General features: G+C 36.9%; 2 protein-coding genes across 3 annotated transcripts in view; one reads left to right on the forward strand and one right to left on the reverse strand.

The window, feature by feature from the left end:
- The window catches only part of LOC578765 (sodium/hydrogen exchanger 8), a 29113-nt gene extending 24815 nt beyond the window's left edge, over nt 1–4298 (reverse strand). The window contains exons 1-2 of one of the 2 annotated variants that reach the window (XM_030975138.1): nt 3924–4298; nt 563–711 (exon numbers count right to left, since the gene is read on the reverse strand). In XM_030975138.1, the coding sequence (XP_030830998.1) occupies nt 563–711; nt 3924–4141 (367 nt within the window). In that variant the 5' untranslated portion in view covers nt 4142–4298. The remainder of the gene's footprint in view (nt 1–562; nt 712–3923) is intronic. The other variant, XM_778917.5, reaches the window with a different exon arrangement.
- A 3306-nt stretch (nt 4299–7604) lies between these two features.
- Nucleotides 7605–16391, forward strand: LOC590481 (eukaryotic translation initiation factor 2 subunit 2). Its single transcript, XM_030975390.1, has 8 exons — nt 7605–7912; nt 8643–8856; nt 10081–10178; nt 11104–11287; nt 12078–12148; nt 12852–13000; nt 13388–13530; nt 13976–16391. The coding sequence occupies exons 1-8, from the start codon at nt 7871–7873 to the stop codon at nt 14149–14151; spliced, it is 1077 nt and encodes a 358-aa protein (XP_030831250.1). The 5' UTR covers nt 7605–7870; the 3' UTR covers nt 14152–16391.
- Nucleotides 16392–18155: the final 1764 nt, after the last annotated feature.

Here is an 18155-nt window from a genome sequence, read left to right on the forward strand (position 1 = left end):
CCCATTACATCTGGGTTCTCCAGGTCTAACTAATTTGCATAGAGACCCTAAAATGTCAACCTTGATGACTCTTGTGACCAAAAAATAAGAAAGAGTTTAGTGTGAAGCCTAGAGCTCTGGCTTTTAGGAAAATAAGCATACCGGTAAATGAAAATGTCATTTATGGGAGAGGCATGATACAATTATGTTAGAAAGCAATTCCTACTTGTATCAAAATTATAATTGGAGGAAGCTATTCCTCAGGACTACACATCAGAAAAAATATATTGAGAGTAAAAGAGTTAAAAAGAGTAAAAAGAGAGAGTTGGAGGAAGATGGAGAGAAGGGGGGGGGGGGAAGGGGAAAACAGATTGACAATGAGTATGTGAGAGGGAGAAAGACAGAGATGGTGGGGCAGGGAGAGAAAGAAAGAGAGAGACAGAGACAGAGAGACAGAGAGACAGAGAGACAGAGAGAGAGACAGAGACAGAGACAGAAAGAGAGAGAGAGAGAGAGAGACAGAGAGACAGAAAGAGACAGAGAGACAGAAAGAGAGATACAGAGAGGGAATGTATTTTCTTACCTATGATACCCAGGATAAAGAAGAGAGCTAAGCTAGAGGAATGTTCTTCCTCAGCAGAGCCTATTTCTGGTAACTGTTCATCAGCCGGTTCTGTTATCTTCTTTGTTGTGGTTGGTACATGGGTTGTACTAGTTGTTTCATTAGACCTGCTTGTGCAATCAAAGAAAAGGAAAACCCACCAGTATTAAATAAGAAGCAAACAAGGGGGAAAAAACACAACTGATATTTTGTAATTCTGTCATTCACTGGGCTATTAAGAGATTCAAAATGTATGTACATGTATGTAAGTAGAATTGAATTCACTTATATTTTCTATATCATATGACTTTAATTTAGGGTATTACTATAGTACTAGCAGGACCCGCGGAAATCCGCGGGTTTCTAGAGGGGGGCGGGGGTGTAAATAGATATATAGAGACTGTCTAAATTAAAACCACCTAGAACTTTGCTTGCCATTCAGGCCATTAAAAAAATATACATGTTGAGCGTCCCCGCCTGCTTCCTTTTTGGGGGCCGCCTCCTATTTTTTTTATTTTTTTTTTATTTATTTATTTTTTTTTTGAAAGAAAAAAAACATGAAAAGCACTGCTAAAATGTATTTCTGTTTTTAAAAAAGAAAAAAAAAAAATTGTCGGCCGCCATCTTAAAAAATAGCCAGAGTGTCAGGGAAAATGTACGGAGCGGCCATTTTGAAAAAACAAGAAAAAAAAAAGGGCCTCCTCCTTCCCATTTTTCAAAAAAAACAGGACGCTAAACATGTTTTTTTTTTAATTTGGCCTTATATATAAAAAAAAAAAAAAAAACGATCCAACTGTACCTGTAGTTATTCTTTAAGCCACTGGAACTGCGTAGAGTTCCGTAGTGTGGCGTACCGACTACGCAGAAATTAGGCTGCATATTAATGGGAAAATAGTCCCTGCGTAGGTTATGCGTAGGCTGGCGTACAGGTTTGCTTATGGTTGCTTACTGTGTAGAAAGCTTTTACTGCTTTGACGATCTGGCGTAGGGTAGCGTACTGTTGCGTAAAAAGGCGTACTTTCTGCGTTAAGTTTCTACGCCGAAAGTACGCGAAAAAAATTAAACATGTTGAATTGTTTTCGTTCATCTTGCGTACCTCTTTCCGTCCCTGAGCATATAGTAACGTAGGCCAGCGTAGTTGGTACGCAACACTACGCAACTCTACGTATTGACCCCACGCCAGTTAGTGACCCGCAAGTGTCACAAATAAAGTATTAAAAATATGCTCATCTGACCCTAAACGCCTAAACCCCCCAAGCTTTTGGGGGTTTATGGCCCCTTGAAACCCGTGGACCCCACGCCTATATTGTATATACACTCAACTCGCCGCGATCTGATCTCCCCCCCCCCCCAACTTTGAAGAACGTAACCCCCGAGCTTTTGGGGGTTTATGGCCCCTTGAAACCCGTGGACCCCACGCCTATATTATATATACACTCAACTCAGGACCCGCGGAAATACGCGGGATTCTAGAGGGGGGGGGCGCAGGCAAAAAATTAAGTTTTTTCATTTCGGGGGCTCCATTTCAAATTTTTGGGAAATTTTCGGGGGCTACTTTTTCAACTTTCGGGGGCTCTTTTTTCTGGGGCTACTTTTTCATAAATTCATAAAAGGATAGGCCTACACTTTGTTGAGATTTGTTTAGTAGGCGAAGGTTTCAGGCTTAATACTTCATAGGTCTAATTGCCTATTTAAAAAAAAAACATTTTTCTAGTTCAATAACTAAGTTTTCATGCATTGCTTTGATGCAAGAACTGTAACATAATTAATAGATCTAGATTGTGATTATTTCTGACCATGAATTTCGATAATTATTTTTCAAAGTAAAATTTTCACAAGAAAATCAGACAGTCGTTTAAAAACGTAGACATTAGTAATACTTTTACTAATTCTAAGCTCAGGTTTCGTAAATCTATTCACGAAACTATATTGAAATCGTGATGCAAACCAACAGATAACAATTTCAAAGTGTCAAATCTCTTCGACTCGAGCTCAGCTCAGCTGATGGAACTCGCACACACTCCAGCGTAACTCCATGAAGCTCGAACACCGACGCCGCAGGCCTTGGAAACCTGCGGTGCGCGGTGCCGGTGTTACACTGCACTGTGTGTGTGAGGACTGAAGGCAGCTTGCGACTGCAACTGTCAGTCCAATGGTTTTCTTGTGAAAACTTTCCTTTAGAAAGTGATAATCAAAATGTAGTATACATTAACCGTCATAATCACAAAATAAGCTTTGATTTCATACCTCCATTCACGAAAACTATATAAAAATCGCGGCAATAATGATGGAAATAGGTCTCTAAGTTTGGACGTGGACGGGAAGCTTCGTGTGTATCTCTGTTGCTTGTGCAGCGCTACTACAAAGGATATCCTATAGAAAGATGCTTTACTCGGGTAATCCCGACCCTGTCCAGCGTGCATTTAATACGCAACTTAATGTGAGTGGATAGTCATCGGTCGTGTGTCTACGGATGTCATGTTGAATATCCATGAGGTACCTCTGTCGTCACGCATATCCTGCATTATGCATGTCGCGTCTGTTTTCGCCCTGGACGTCGACACGGAGGAGGACCTCGGGCGGAGTATAGCCAATTCGCTAGAGTAGACTCTCCCGCGGACGACGGCACCGGGCACCGGTACCCCGAGGGGAGGGTTCAGGAGGAGATAGCCGCACCAACTTGGGTCGGCGATCTCATTAAAAAACAATAGAATACAAAGGCCGGCGGAGACGTCGCGCCCCCCGCGGAGCCTTAGCGTATTATTATTATAGATTTTCAAACCGCTATGATATTCATCTCACAAGTTTGATACAGAAGATATATTCTTGTCACCTTTCAAATTACGAGCACGTTGCTTAAAGACGACCAATGTAGGACCCTCAGCCATACGTTATACGAGCCTTTGTTTATCAAATACCAAAATTTCAATCAAAGATTAAAGCATTAAATTGAAAATGATAACATTTGTTCTAGGACAAGAACTAGGAAATGTCATAGATTTGACATCCTTTTAGTTTTAAATTTTATTCTCAAATAGACCCTATTCAGGATAGCAATTCAAGATCCAACAGCGATTGGATAAAATCATTATTCACATATAAACCGGATGAATACATCCAGAGACTTGACTCTTGAGAGTCAAAATTTGAAAAATAATGTCAGTCAATATTTTTTTTCTTCTCAACTTGTTCAACAACGGTTTCACTCAGCTCAGTAACAGTTTCTATTCTACTTTCTAGCACAAACAACCAGTTCAGAATCAGATCATCTGTTATGTGGTGTCAAATTAAGACTCGAGACAGAGTCACAAAGACAGAAGGAGAAGGAGATTTCCAAACTAACCGTAAATCATCGCCACCGCCATCATATCCAGACGAAATAGAAGCGTCTTGTTGTTCACCAGGTGTAACCCTCGCTGTCTCGGGCACTGGCCCAGTTGTTTCTTGCCCCGGTCCCGTAGCTTCCCCGTAGGACACAGTCAGTAATCCGGCAAACAACACTGCGAACAAGATGACACCAAAACGTTTCATCTCGGTATTCTTGGTCATCCTCACATTCATTCCGTGATTCTAAAGAAAATAATTTTGGATGTGCTACAAATATGATACTTCAGCTTCTGAATGTGAAATTATGGCAACAATGTCCTGTAGATTCTAGATCTAAGTTAGATAAACAGTGTCGATGCGCAGTGTGCAGCAGTGCATTACGTAATTAACAATTTACGAAAATTATTTATGACACGTCTCCATCTGCGGCAAATCTTTAGAGAGCCGTCTATGACGTCATAATCTTTTATGATAAGCTGCCGATATAGACCGCTCCCGTTTTCAGTTAGGCCACCCCTTTACATTTTGTTTTGTCCTTTATAACTTTTGTGAAATATATGACATGCCCATGACTTGTCATCGTATTTCAGTGCGTACATTTACAACTAGAATAATGGCCGACGGACTGCATTGGTTGGGTGGACTGCGGACAATAATAACAAATAAAATGAAAGAGCTAGTGAAAAGAAAGAAAGAAAAGAAAGAAAAAAAAAAAGGGGGAGGGGGGAGAGGAGAACAAAGAATATAGAATAAAACCTAATTTTTCCTTCTTTTTTTTCTTCCCTTTTTCTTAAGCTTTGTTAACTTGAAATGTATTACATATACCACCAAAAAAATTAAAGAAAGAGATCGTTTGTACAATGCGTCCCAGAAAGAAAAAGCAAACGTTTATTGTGAACAAATTATATATGAGCTATATATAAATACAATTTGTTAATTTTCTACAATTATGTGATGTGATGTGATGTGATTTGTGTACATGTACAGCGCTTTGAAACTTTTGTCACAAGCGCTATATAAATTTGTCATATTATTATTATTATTATTATGGTGTGCATTCAAATAAGCGGTTCCAATAGATATGGACGAATACCGAGATAATAATAATAATAATATAATATTACTAGTAATAACGTTTTATTTACCCATGGTAGCCACTTCAGTTATAAAACTGCTCTTCCAGCGGGCCCTGCATAACACAGGCGCGTACGCAGGTAACCCCCCCCCCCCCTCAAATTTGTTTTATTGTTAAGGGGGTGAGTATTTCGAACATTTTTTTTATTTTTATTTTTTTATTTTTTATTTTTTATTTATTTTTTTTTTTTGGGGGGGGGCTTTTTTTGAGAAAATCACCCCAAACATATTATATTTGATAGGCCTTTATCTAATTCTACAATTTCTGTCGATGTATTGAGCATTTTGTTTAAAGATTTTTGGGGGATTCATGGTGAATTTAACAATAGAACGATCAAACGTCATTGAAATTGACTTTTTGTGTGATACAAAATGATCAGATTTTTCTCTAAAAATGTAATAATATCTACTATAAACTTTAAAAAGACATCTCTTACTGATGGGTGGGGTAAACTCCCCCCTAAAAGAAAGGGTTTTTAAAAGTCTCTTTCGAAAGTGATGAATGTGTTGATACATTTTTCGAGCAAATGTCTACGATGTTCTAATCATAAGGAAGATTTTTTGGGCATGGTGATCCACGCCCATCCATTATTTATAATAAATAAAGTGGCATTCACTGTACCCCCTCCCCCTAAGTGTTTCACAAGTGTTTCAATTTGTGGCGGCTAAGCTCCCTCAAATTGTTTTTTTTTGTGAAAGTTTCTTTCTGAAGATTATCGAATAACGAAAAGGGCAAGATAAAAAAAGAAGTTATGAAACAAAAGAGGGAGAGAAAAAGAAGGAGAAAGGTTAAAAGGCAAATGGAAGCAATGAGCATTGGAGAATAAACAATAACATATGCTACTTGAATATCGGCAAATAAATCTTCTGCAATTTTGGAATAAACCAGAGGAATTATATAAACATATTGGGATAAAATGAAGCCGGTATACCCCACCATCAAAGTATATGGGCGAATAAAATACATTTCATTTCATTTCATTTATTTATTTCACTCTCTTTTAAAAAACATCAAAAGTATATACATGTTCGTTCATTATCAACATAAGATAAAACGAAGTAGGGAATCATGAAAGCCAAATGATCCCCAAATAAATACTAAGCATAAACAAGATGCAAACTTATTTTATATAAAAAACACATACATTTACAACAACAGAGGACAGAGGAAAGATAAAGATAACACGGTAAAGATAGTGACAGGAAGACAAGAAGAGAGAGAAGATAAGAAGAAAGAAGTTACAGCTTGAGTGTTACATTTTACATAATAAATTACAATTTCAACTAAGCTTGCCTAGATATAATACATCGACCCGGTCTGGGCATGTGGGGTATTTTACTTAAGATAAAAAAGAACTAAAAATGACTTCCCCCTTCTAAATCATTAAGAGCCTCACTAATTAAGTGATCATGCAGGGAATCACAACTAAAACTGAACTCCTCGTACATTCATCATTTATTTCGTATGTGAGAACACTCCGGTTTTAGAAAAACGTTTATAATTTCAGACAGTGGCGTACGCAGGATTTTTTCAAGGGGGGGGGGGGGTTGAAAATCGTGCCGGCCGAAAAGTCGCTCAGTGGGGGGGGGGGGGGGGAGGCGCTTTTTTTTTTTTGCTCCCAAAAATTTGAAAATTTTACTACTCTTTCAAACCCACCTTGGACCCATCCGTGAATTTTCATATAATTGGTAAAGCTTTGCATGTGCAATGTGCATCGTAACACCTTGGTCTGAGCTCAAACCTTGCTTTGTGAATTTGGGCCCATATGTTTTGGGATTTTAAATCTCAAGCATCTTCTCTTGCCAGCGCTTTAAACGCCATAATCCTGTCGGACAGGATTATGATTTCGCTTTTCCCGGGCGTCCCCCCCCCCTCCTCAAAATTGTATGACCACCCCGGCCCAAGTCATGTCAAAATTCATTCGGCAATATTTGGCAAGGAAAACAAAAATGGAGGGGAAAATAAAAAGAAAATCAAATCTGTTTAAAATTAAAAGAAAAAGTATTTAAACTCCTTACACAAAAAGAGAAGAACAAAAATAATTAAAAGTTTCAAATTCAATAATGTTATAAAATGAAATTTAATTGGAAATATCCTCAAACACAAAGGCCCGAATTCGGGCCAATAGATTCAAGCAGGATAAGGTTCCTTTAAAAAAAAAGTAATCTGAAAGAAAATTCGTCCACTTTTTTTGCTCGCTCGCAAATATATATATATATATATATATAGATAGATAGATAATAGTACTGAAAACTGATTTTGCTTATCTTAATTAAGCTTTGCCACTTGATCCAAATATATTGACGCTTTATCCTGTTATAAAATTAAAAATAAATTATCGCCCTCAAAGATCGCAAATACATTATAGATCTACAGCAGCAAAGACGTTTAAATATAAGCAGCTGAGTAATATAATGTTGCGCTCACACTGCGCTTACCATAGTTTTCTTTCTGTGCGTAAGCTCCTCAGCTCAATGGACTTTCATGTGTGCAGTTTCTGATGCAATACCCGCGCGTTCCGATCCGGTACGGTCGTACGAGACATGTACTTTATATGTACGCATAATTGCCATTGGTAATAACGCACGTTTTTCCATAGAGTTCTGTACAGCTTCAGGCTTTTGTACAGCTAACATACCGTACACGGTGTTAATGTTAACGCAAACCAGCTGGTCAAGTTAAAAAAGGACAATAAGAGACCGAATACGAGATTGATATTCATAATCTATAAAAAGGGAGAGCTAATTTCTTCCCCCTGAGTACCAGGTACAATTTGTTTTGAGACAGAAGTTCTATCGCACAGAGAGGGAAACGAAGGAAACTTGAAAATGACGGACGAAATTCAGGTCCAGGAGGAAGATAATGAAGCGGTAAGAAACTTTAATATCCATTAAATAATTCATTAAAATGATCATACCGGTAACACAATATAAATTAGCTTTATTTTCAATATCTAGACTGATAAATCAGTCCATTTCGTTAGGGGATATTACAGAAATGGAAAGAGAGAGAGAGAGAGAGGGAAATGCCAAATGAATGGAATATGATTTCACAAAACTCAAAACAAGAATAAGAATATGCAACTTAAAATAATTTAACCTTAAGCCTGGTGATAATATGATATTCATAATCATACCATCATGCCTTTGTTGGCAATCATTCACCTGCATGGAGAGTGATGTAAACGAATCTCAATTGTTGTGAATGTGAACGTAATCACCCAGTCCTGCCGCACTCCCGTGCATGACATTGACAACCTTACTTAAAAGTTAGAGTTTGCTATCAGATTATTCTTTCTTATACAAAGCAATTTTAAATCGGTCAAAACTTTAACCAAACCATAAGAATCTGACAGGAGTTTGTGATGATGATGTTGGTTCTGCCGCCATAAATACATGAATGATGAAGTGTAGGTAACAATGCCTGATTTTTGATTGCCAACTTGATGCGGACTGTATGATAATAGTGATTAGTTTAGTGTACTAGGGCGCGAGCGAGCACTTTTTTTCACTAATTGCTATCGTCTGATATTTTAATTATGTAGATTAGATGTATTATAATCAACTTCTATACATACTATACCTATTTGACACTGCACAGATCTTTGATCCATCCATGAAGAAGAAAAAGAAGAAGAAGAAGACGCCCTTTGACCTAGATGCTGCCCTTGGTGGTGAAGCACAGAATGATGAAGCTGAAGCTGATGCTGATGCATCGACAGAGAATGTTGATTCAGGGACCAAACCAGCTGAGAAGGAGGCGGAAGGAGATGGAGAGACGACGACAAAGAAGGAGAAGACATCCACAGATAATTGTACGTTATGTTAGAAACACCACTATGTAATATTAAAGGCCCACTGCACTACTTGCGCCCTCTGTATAGCAAACAATGCCTAATCGGTGACCATTGGTCCCCCATGATCCTCTTTTTCTTATGTTAAGTGAGATCTGATTTGATGAGATAACCACCTGTCAGTGACCTTTCAGGGTGGTCTAATCCCTCCTGTAAACAAGTGCAGATGGGCTTTAAGACTTGTTCAGATACGTTGTGGGACACCACCACTAAAGAAAAGAAGCTAAAAAACACAGGTTCGTGTTTCGTGTAAATGAATGGTAACTAAGTAAGTCAATGGCTACTGCGGGCAACAAAGGTTCTTCGCTTACTCATTGAGCTCATTGAGATACAGAAATGTGACGAGTATACATTACACTTTATGTCATTAAAGAATGTCACATCTGAACAAGCGTTAAAATGTGTTCTTATTCTCTTCATGCACAGACCCTTATTCAGCTACTGCCAAAGAAAAAGAAATTAGAAATGATTCAACTAAAGACTATTTGACTAAATTACTGAAGAACATTTAGCAGGTCTAACGGAACAATCCATAAACACATCAGCTGGTCATGCTCAAATTTAAGTTGCCATTTCTTTTGATGGTGAAGTAACTGCCTTGGTTTTTGTTTCTTAATTTCAGTCAATTTGTTTGAATGTCTTATTAATTTGAATACCCTGAAGTGGTGAATAACAAAGAGTCTGGTAGTTGTAATGAAGATGAATTTAGCATACAGATTACTGATTCAAAATTGGGGTGTCAAAATCATCCTAATTCTTTATATTTCCAAAAGGTAAGGCTATTCTCTTTGTGTACAGTAGATACCGTGGAATAGCCTAAAACAGGCCTCCTAATTTTGATTAATTTGACGGAGTGTGATTCCTTATTCATGAGTACCGGTAGAATATTTCAGAGCCTTTCAACTGTAATGACAAGAACATTTTAATAGTCTGTATATTTTCTTTCAAGGATGAAGAATGTGGACAGATAGCTATTGCATGAACTTTGATTTGTCTCTGCTCATTGTTAAAGACCAGAGGTAGCTTTCACTTACATGTTTTTTTTTTGGGGGGGGCTTTTACAATTTCTAAACTTGTCTGTAAGATGTACACTTCATAAGAGATGTAAATAAAGCTTCTTTTTAGAGGTTATGCCTAAAGCAATGTTTTTAATTGGTTTATATTCTTTCTCATACTGTTTGGCAGTCGATGATCTTGATCTAGAAGATTTCACAGCCATGAAGAAGAAGAAGAAAAAGAAGAAGACAGCTTTTGTCATGGACGGTGTGGAAGCCGCCTTGCCAGTAAGTATAACCAACATCAGGGTGGTACCGACCATGGTCCACTAACAAAACTTCAAACATGAAAAATTGGAAAATGGAAGAAATATGAAACTATGAACTGATGTGGAGGGCTCTAGGTCTTGCTTAAGGGTACTAAGGTTCTTGGATGCAATCTGGACCCTCTGGTACAATCTGATCATATTTTTTAACCATTTTAACCATGGTTAACCATTTAAAACAAATTTTATCACTAATATTTCATAAATAATATTGGATTGGAATGAATATTGACCTATTGCTATTTTTCAAACTTGTGCAATCCAAATTCAAACCTGTACAACTAAATTTCAGGCCTGTCATAGTTACATGTTTAAACATAGTGTGGACCACCTTGGTCAACATCATATTTGAGGTTTTTATAGCGACGGCAACCTCTCTTACCCTATTGCAGTGGTAGAGGTGCATCTGGTATGTCCATTATAATCTTGCCTCACTCTTGCATCATGCGATGGACTCTGTTCTGTACTGTGCAGTTATGTGGCTGTCTGAAGGATGTATACATTGTAATGATTGTAATGCATCATGCAATCTTGGCCAGAAGGTTTAACAATTGTCTATAAAACGAGCTGCATTCATGAGGAGGGTTTGAAACTATTCTGGACAGAAAGGTACATGTATCATTACTCTTTACAAGGATGAAGCAGAAGAAGAAGAAGAAGAAAACTGCCTTTGTTGTGGTGAGTCTTTTTATGGCTTTCCCAGACTTGAATTGTGCAAAACATATGGGGTTTTATTATGTATGGATCTCATTTAAAACGGCTGGTATTGTTGACAAATGTCATCATTGTTTGCTCTGTCTGTTTTTTAAGTAGAACATTGAATCCATGTGTAGCCAAAGAGAAAGCCATTTTATTCTCGTCTCAACTCGTCTTTGTTTATCTTTCAGGAAGTGGATGACAGTGCAAGCAAGGAGCAAGCTGAAGAAGATGTTCCCATGGCAACGGAAGAGATGCCAGACATGGAGGATCTCGATATCACAAAACAGAAGAAAAAGAAAAAGAAAAAGAAGAAGCGAATCGAGGACATGGAAGGAGAAGATACCGTTGATGCTGTTATTAGCAAAGAAGAAGGTCAGTTAACCCTTTGCTTGTGGGAACCAAGTGATCCCTGTATTAAGCTTATGGGGATGAGGGGATTCTGTTGTCAACTGGTTAAACATCTACCATGTTTTACCAGTCAAAAAATTCAAAATGCACAAGTGATGATAGTAATCGTGGTAGCTCCTTTGTACTCTTGAGATATTCTCCACGAAAATTGCAGTTCGATTCAACTCAATAATGGTTTTATTTTGACAATGCTTTTTAGCAAAGGTGCAATATCTCAATATCATTTCACTTCACTATGTATCATTAACGATAGCAATATCACATAACAAATTACATTTACAGTATACAATGCTTGAGAAATGTGTAGAATATTAGTTGAGTTACAATTCATAAAATTTACCAAGCAGTGATAGTGATCTATTCTTCAAGAATAAATGTGGACAGCACTCCTTCTTAATATTACATGTATTTGCAATTCGATTAATTGTAAGTCATTCAATCAGTCACTCATTACGATGTTCTGTTTGATATATGTAAGGGATTGTGATTGATATGAAACTTGACTTTTGTAAGACACAGATATATTTCATGCTCTGTTTGATTTCTTATACAAGACAAGTGTTAATGATTCCAGTGTAGCATGTTGATTCCAATATGTTAGAAAGAAGACTTTAAAACAGTTTGTTAGGTCAAATGTGATTACAAAATAGTCTTATGTTCTTTCATTTTCTGATTTTTTTCTTCTCACAAATGTAAATGTTTCTGGACATTTTTGCTATGTATTTTATCTTGATTTTTCCTTTTGATTTGATAGATAATTCAGAATTAAAGGACACGAGTGGTACAACGTGGGTAGGAACAGAGCGTGATTATACATATGACGAGGTAAGCTTCATACCGTCTTGAAATGTATTCTAACAATCAAAAGGTTATAGGTTTATGATGGGCATTTAGTTATCAAGCTTGTGCTTATTTGAGTAGCCCTTGCATAATCTGTTCAAGTATTGCGATATTGCATATGCATTTGGCCTGTATTATTCTTTGTCAAAGTTACTAGTTGCATGTGTGTATGTATTTTGATTTGTTAATGAATTAATTTTGTTGATATACAGAAACATTGAAACAATTAACTCGAGCATACAACTCTATTCAAAGTTGTTTTATAGCCAGTGTTTCTCCAACAGGTGATGAGAAAGGTAGATAATTCTGGAAACATTTATGCAATTCCTTTAAATTGGCCTATTACTTTCTTCACACACACTTAAATTAGTGTTTAGTCGGCAACCTTCACCAGAATTGTTGGCCAAGTTGATTGATAGACTTGAGTGAAAGCTGAAACTCAAAAGGAGCCAATGTTTGTTCTTCTTGTTCCAGTAAAGTACAGTCCACCTTGGTGCTGGTGTATTGTCGTACTAAAGCTCATCATCTTAACTCTGAGAGTTCATATGTAACTTGCAAAATTATAGGAGGAAAAACCATTACTCCTGAATATAAATGATTATGTTTGATGTAAGATGAAGTAAAGGAAAAGAAGGGATGAAATAAAAACTTTAATTGTGCTCTGTGTTTTTCTATTTCATTGATTTAGTTACTGACGAGGGTGTTTGACATCATGAGGTCTAAGAATCCTGACATGGTAACGGGAGAGAAGAAGAGGTTTGTTATGAGACCGCCTCAGGTCGTCAGGGTCGGAACAAAGAAGAGCTCCTTCGTCAACTTCACTGAAATTTGTAAAATGTAAGTATAAATGTCTTTTTCTACAATTGTTTTTCAAGTATTTTATGTCAATGTGATTTTCTTGTGAGGATTTTTTAACATTTATCAGTACCTTGTATATTTTAGATGGATAAGTTGCATTTTACATCAGTTGTAAATCTTCTTCCTAATAAAATCATTTTCTCTACTATGTTCATGATGCTGAGAAATATTACAATTCTGCAAAGTGGTTGGTTGATAAGGATTATTTGATGAAGAAAGTAAAATTAGTTGAATCCTACAACACATTACTGGTCACCTGTGTATTAAATTTGATAAGTTTAAATGTAAAGTGATTACGTTGTAAGAGATATTGTTTTATGTTGTGATAAGTAAGATATCATGAATCATTTTGATTTTGTTCTCCAGGCTTCATCGACCTACAGAGCATCTTCTCAACTTCCTATTAGCTGAGTTGGGTACAAGCGGGTCAATCGACGGAAACAACCAGCTTATCATCAAAGGTCGCTTCCAACAAAAACAAATGGAGAGTGTTCTGAGGAGATATATCAGTAAGTATTCACTCTTATCCTGGTCAATCTTATCTCTTATTGACACAATAGATAAGTTTAAACCCACCCTGAAAACATATTTATTTCAATTGTTTATCAATAAAATCCAATCTCTCTGCAAACAATATATGGGTAAAAGCTTTGTGAAAAAGTTGAAATAGTGGCCTATTTTTGTACAAAAGCGATGAGTTTAAACCTCTCAATGTGTTGCCAATTTAAGGATTCTAAAACTTTTTAAAATTAAAAAAAAAAAATCCTGGCATCTAATGCAATATGATCATGCAACAAAATGGATGCAGTGTGTGCAGAAATTTTTTTCTTTTCGACCCACGCATCTGGTATATTTTTAGGGCTCTGCATCAAAAGTTATTGAGCCAAACTACAAAATGTGGAAAGCCTGTCACAAAAGGACTAATGCACGTCTATCTGTCTTGTCTTTTTGCAGAGGAATATGTAACCTGCCATACGTGTAGATCATCAGAGACCTTCCTACACAAAGAGAATCGACTCTTCTTCTTACAATGCGAGAGGTGTCAGTCACGCTGTTCTGTCGCTAGCATCAAGTCAGGTTTCCAGGCCCTTACAGGCAAAAGGGCACAATTACGTGCCAAGGCAAACTGAAAGGGTTTTTCGTGTTTATATGTAAAAAGACCTTCTCTTTATAACAATGTTGTTCTTTACTGTATGCATAGATAGATATGTTACAATGATATTGGTACGCATCATGCACGGGCCAGATGGACAATTACTCAACCCTGTTTTCACAATTCCCACTTTCTCTTTTTTTTCTATTGGGTAGTAATGATAATTTTGTCCTTCTACTTGTGTTTATTTATCCATGAACCCTTATCTTCTAAGTAATTGTTCTTTGTTTAGTATGTGTTCCCTTCAGAATGTTTAATTCAGTCTGAAGCTTGCACAATTTGTTCTTTTATTGGTGTTAACACTTTTATGGCCGAAACCTTCAAATACGTGTCACCAATGATCATCTCCAGAGGCAGGGCAATGAAAAAAGTCTTTATGAGAGATGCTTAACGGTTAATAAACATGTCTCTAAAAAGACGGGAATTTAAAGGGTTAGTTAGCCCAGTGCATGCTATGTTTATCATTTGTTCTGTGTATACGTCACCCTGTATTTTAGTGTTTTGTCTGTTCTTTTGAACCTTTCACGATTCTCTCTTGTTATGAATATATTCACTTTTAGCTTGTCACATTTTTTTTGTTTTTTGTTTAACCTGACTGCTAAGAAAGCATGTGTAACTATGCTTGTAAGTGAGCAGCCAGGGGACCCACAGCTTTAAGTCTTCTCCTGGGGACTTGGTAATGAAGATTAATGCCTTACCAAAGGGCACTGTGCTTCGAACCCTGGACCTCCCGGTTATGAGACCACTGCTCTACCACTGAGCCTTCCCGCCTTCCTGTATGGAAACGCCAAATTAAACAAAATTGAATTGATTATTCAAAACTACACATTGGAAGGGATGTCTCTTGAACTTTTTCTGATTAATTTTGTAACATGTCAGATAAAGAGCAATCTCTTATTGTCTCCTTCTCATATTATTCTCATACACTGTTTTTCCCAGAGGAAACAATCTACCAAAATGTTTGGAACAACACATTTTGAATTTTTATAAATGGATTCAATATCGGTACTTAAAACAATCTGCAATTTAGTTTGTGCTAGAATTTTGATTTGATTATTGAATTGATTTGACAAACTTACAAATTGTATCTTTGATATAAAATCAGAGATTCTTTGCAAACAAATCTGTGTAGAAGTTTTTGATTTGGAATGACCGACTCTATCCCTCTAGTTAAGTGAACACAATTGCAAGCAAAATATTACACTGCATGTATATTTACAATTACCAGTACAGAATATAACAAATCAATTCCCTTTTCAACCTTGTGTTTGTTTCTCGTTATTCAAGATTATTATCTAAATGAATGAAGAGATCATAACAATGTCAATATTTTTGTATGCAGTATGATGTGGACACATGGATATACATTTATCTTCACTGTTGGCATAAGGGTGGATCATTTTGCTTACCTTTTTCATGAAATGATTGTGACAATATGGTTTATTCCTGATAGATGAAAATATATATCTTCTGAAAACTTTATTGCTCAATGTAAAGAGTAATGGATAAATAAAGTTCTGAGAAGAAATAAACTTTATTTGTCAAGGATAAATCATAATTTTAATTATTCATGAAAAAAGGTAAGAAAAATCATTGAAACTTTTTTGGCAACAATTTATCATAAAGGGTGGTTTGTTTGTACTTAATAGTTGAAATAATTACCAGCCCTGTACCACATACATTCATTTAGTTCAACTTTCTGAAGAAGAGCTTACAGCAGGAAGAAAGTGTGTACTTCTAGTGTATTCAAATACACACAAACTCTCACATTTAATATTTGGTGAGTTAAATGTAAAAGATAATTCTTTTATCAGAAGTTTTATTCTGTAGAAAAAGCTTAATCAGGTATCAGAACACAATACCTCTCACCATTATTGATGAAGAACGCAAATTAAGTACAAGAAGTTTTCTTTCTTCAAATGGGTGGTGTAACTATTGTTCACCTCATCCTCCTCTAAATATTCTAATGAGATTTGAGTGAGCAAGTGTGTTTTACCACTCGGTCATATATATTTTTGACTTTCATTTTCAGAGATCCAACATCTTTTGCCTTTATAACAGATTGTGTTGGTAGAGAACGTTGCCTTTTTCTTATCCTGAGTTGACCCGAGTTTCATTCCATAACAATTTTTGTTCTCATTTGAAAGAATTGTGAATCAAATCAATCATGATGTGATCTTGATAGAATGATTAAATTTTGAAGAGATTTCAATTGGACATTGTCTTGGTTTTGTAATATATACCAGGTATATTTTTTTCTCTCTGTAACATAAGATGTATTATTTTGATATTCCCTTTTTATCAATTTGTTCAATTAAATTACTGTGATCAGGGGACAGTTCAGAATGGATGATGGAAGAAAGAGAGTGCTAGTGAGATGTAGAGTAGAGTAGAGAAGAGAAATAGAGAGATAAGAGGGAGATGGAAGAAAGAGAGAGGTAGAGGAGAGATGGAAAGAGAAATCCAGAGATATGAGGGAGATGGAAGAAAGAGAGAGAGAGAGGAGAGAAGCGGAAAGAGAAAGAGGGAGATGAGATAGAGAGAGAGAGATGGAAAGAGAAATAGAAATAGAGAGATAAGAGGGAGATGGAAGAAAGAGAGAGGTAAAGGAGAGATGGAAAGAGAAATCCAGAGATATGAGGGAGATGGAAGAGAGAGAGAGAGAGAGAGAGAGGAGAAGCGGAAAGAGAAAGAGGGAGATGAGATAGAGAGAGAGATGGAAAGAGAAATAGAAATAGAGAGATAAGAGGGAAATGAAAGAGATAGAGGAGAGAGATATGAGGGAGGAGGAAGAAAGAGAGAGGTAGAGGAGAGACAGAAAAGAAATAGAGAGATATGAGGGAGGAGGAAGAAAGCGAGAGAGGTAGAGGAGAGACAGAAAAGAAATAGAGAGATATGAGGGAGATGGAAGAAAGAGAGAGAAAGAGAGATATGAGGGAGATGGTAGAGAGAGAGAGAGGCAACTGGGAAAGCGTAATGGAGAGATATGAGAGAGATGAAAGAAAGAGATGGGTAGAGGAGAGACGGAAAGAGAAAGAGAGATAAAAGAATGAAGTAAAGGATAAAAGTGATGCAATGATGCAGAGGAATGGAGGTTGAACTTGAAAATGTAAACAAAAATGAGCAGAATAAAAATGCCAAATAATAGGAGTGGATTGAAAAAAAGAGAGGGTGATACAGATGTGTGAAGAGAGATTGTTCATGTACAGAGAGGAGAGAGAGGTGGAAAAGGTGCCTGTTTTATCCTCATTCTCTTCCTCTTTCTCTCATTGGTGCTCAGACGTATCCTCTGACTACAGTTGCGCTGGGTTTTACTTTGTCAGAGATATTGGGTTGGGTTTTGGGTTAGATTTGCGGTTGGGTATGTAATAATCTTTATTTTTGTGCAACTCTTTGCTTATTTTGTTATACAATGGACAGGCGCGGATCCAGGATTTCTTGGGGGGGGGGGGGGGGGTGGGGGTGGAGGCCCAAATTTGAAATCAATTTGAAATTTAGTGTGCTGTAATTTGAAAATTGGGGGGGGGGGGGGGGGGGGGTAGTGAGCACTAGTTTTTTTTTTTTTTTACTGAGCCCCGGCCCCTTGTGCAAAAAGGAAAAGTTAATTTTCTGGTCACAATTTTTTTTGGTTGTTTTGCCAGTCTTTTTTTTGGGGGGGGGGGGCAAGGCCCGCTCGCCCCCCCCCCCCTGGATTCGCGCCTGACAATGGCCATCATTGATAGTATGTTAATACGTATTGAGCTCTTGAGCTGTGATATGGTTTTTAATCTTTTTGAATCTATCAATCAAAAGAAGGAGAAGACAAGCATAAAACCTGAACTACAAACCATCCCTCTCACTGGCTACGATTCAAAATCTATTAGCACCACATGTGCAATCTCCCCTATTTTCAGTAAAATGAAAATTTACAAAATAGAAGGAAAAAAAATACCTGTTCCACGAGCCAAATTTTACCAGTAACTTTTTAAATCTCAACTTTTA

This window comes from Strongylocentrotus purpuratus, unplaced genomic scaffold, assembly GCF_000002235.5.
Source record: "Strongylocentrotus purpuratus isolate Spur 01 unplaced genomic scaffold, Spur_5.0 spur5_scaffold_8, whole genome shotgun sequence".
Taxonomy (NCBI): Eukaryota; Metazoa; Echinodermata; class Echinoidea; order Camarodonta; family Strongylocentrotidae; genus Strongylocentrotus; species Strongylocentrotus purpuratus.

What these genes read in the sequence shown, in the direction of transcription:
- LOC590481 (XM_030975390.1), top strand. Translation starts at nt 7,871, where the DNA reads ATGACGGACGAAATTCAGGTCCAGGAGGAAGATAATGAAGCG. An exon ending in GTGATTATACATATGACGAG is followed by an intron (nt 12,149 to 12,851) that starts GTAAGCTTCATA and finishes TCATTGATTTAG; the next exon opens with TTACTGACGAGGGTGTTTGA. An exon ending in TTCACTGAAATTTGTAAAAT is followed by an intron (nt 13,001 to 13,387) that starts GTAAGTATAAAT and finishes TTTGTTCTCCAG; the next exon opens with GCTTCATCGACCTACAGAGC.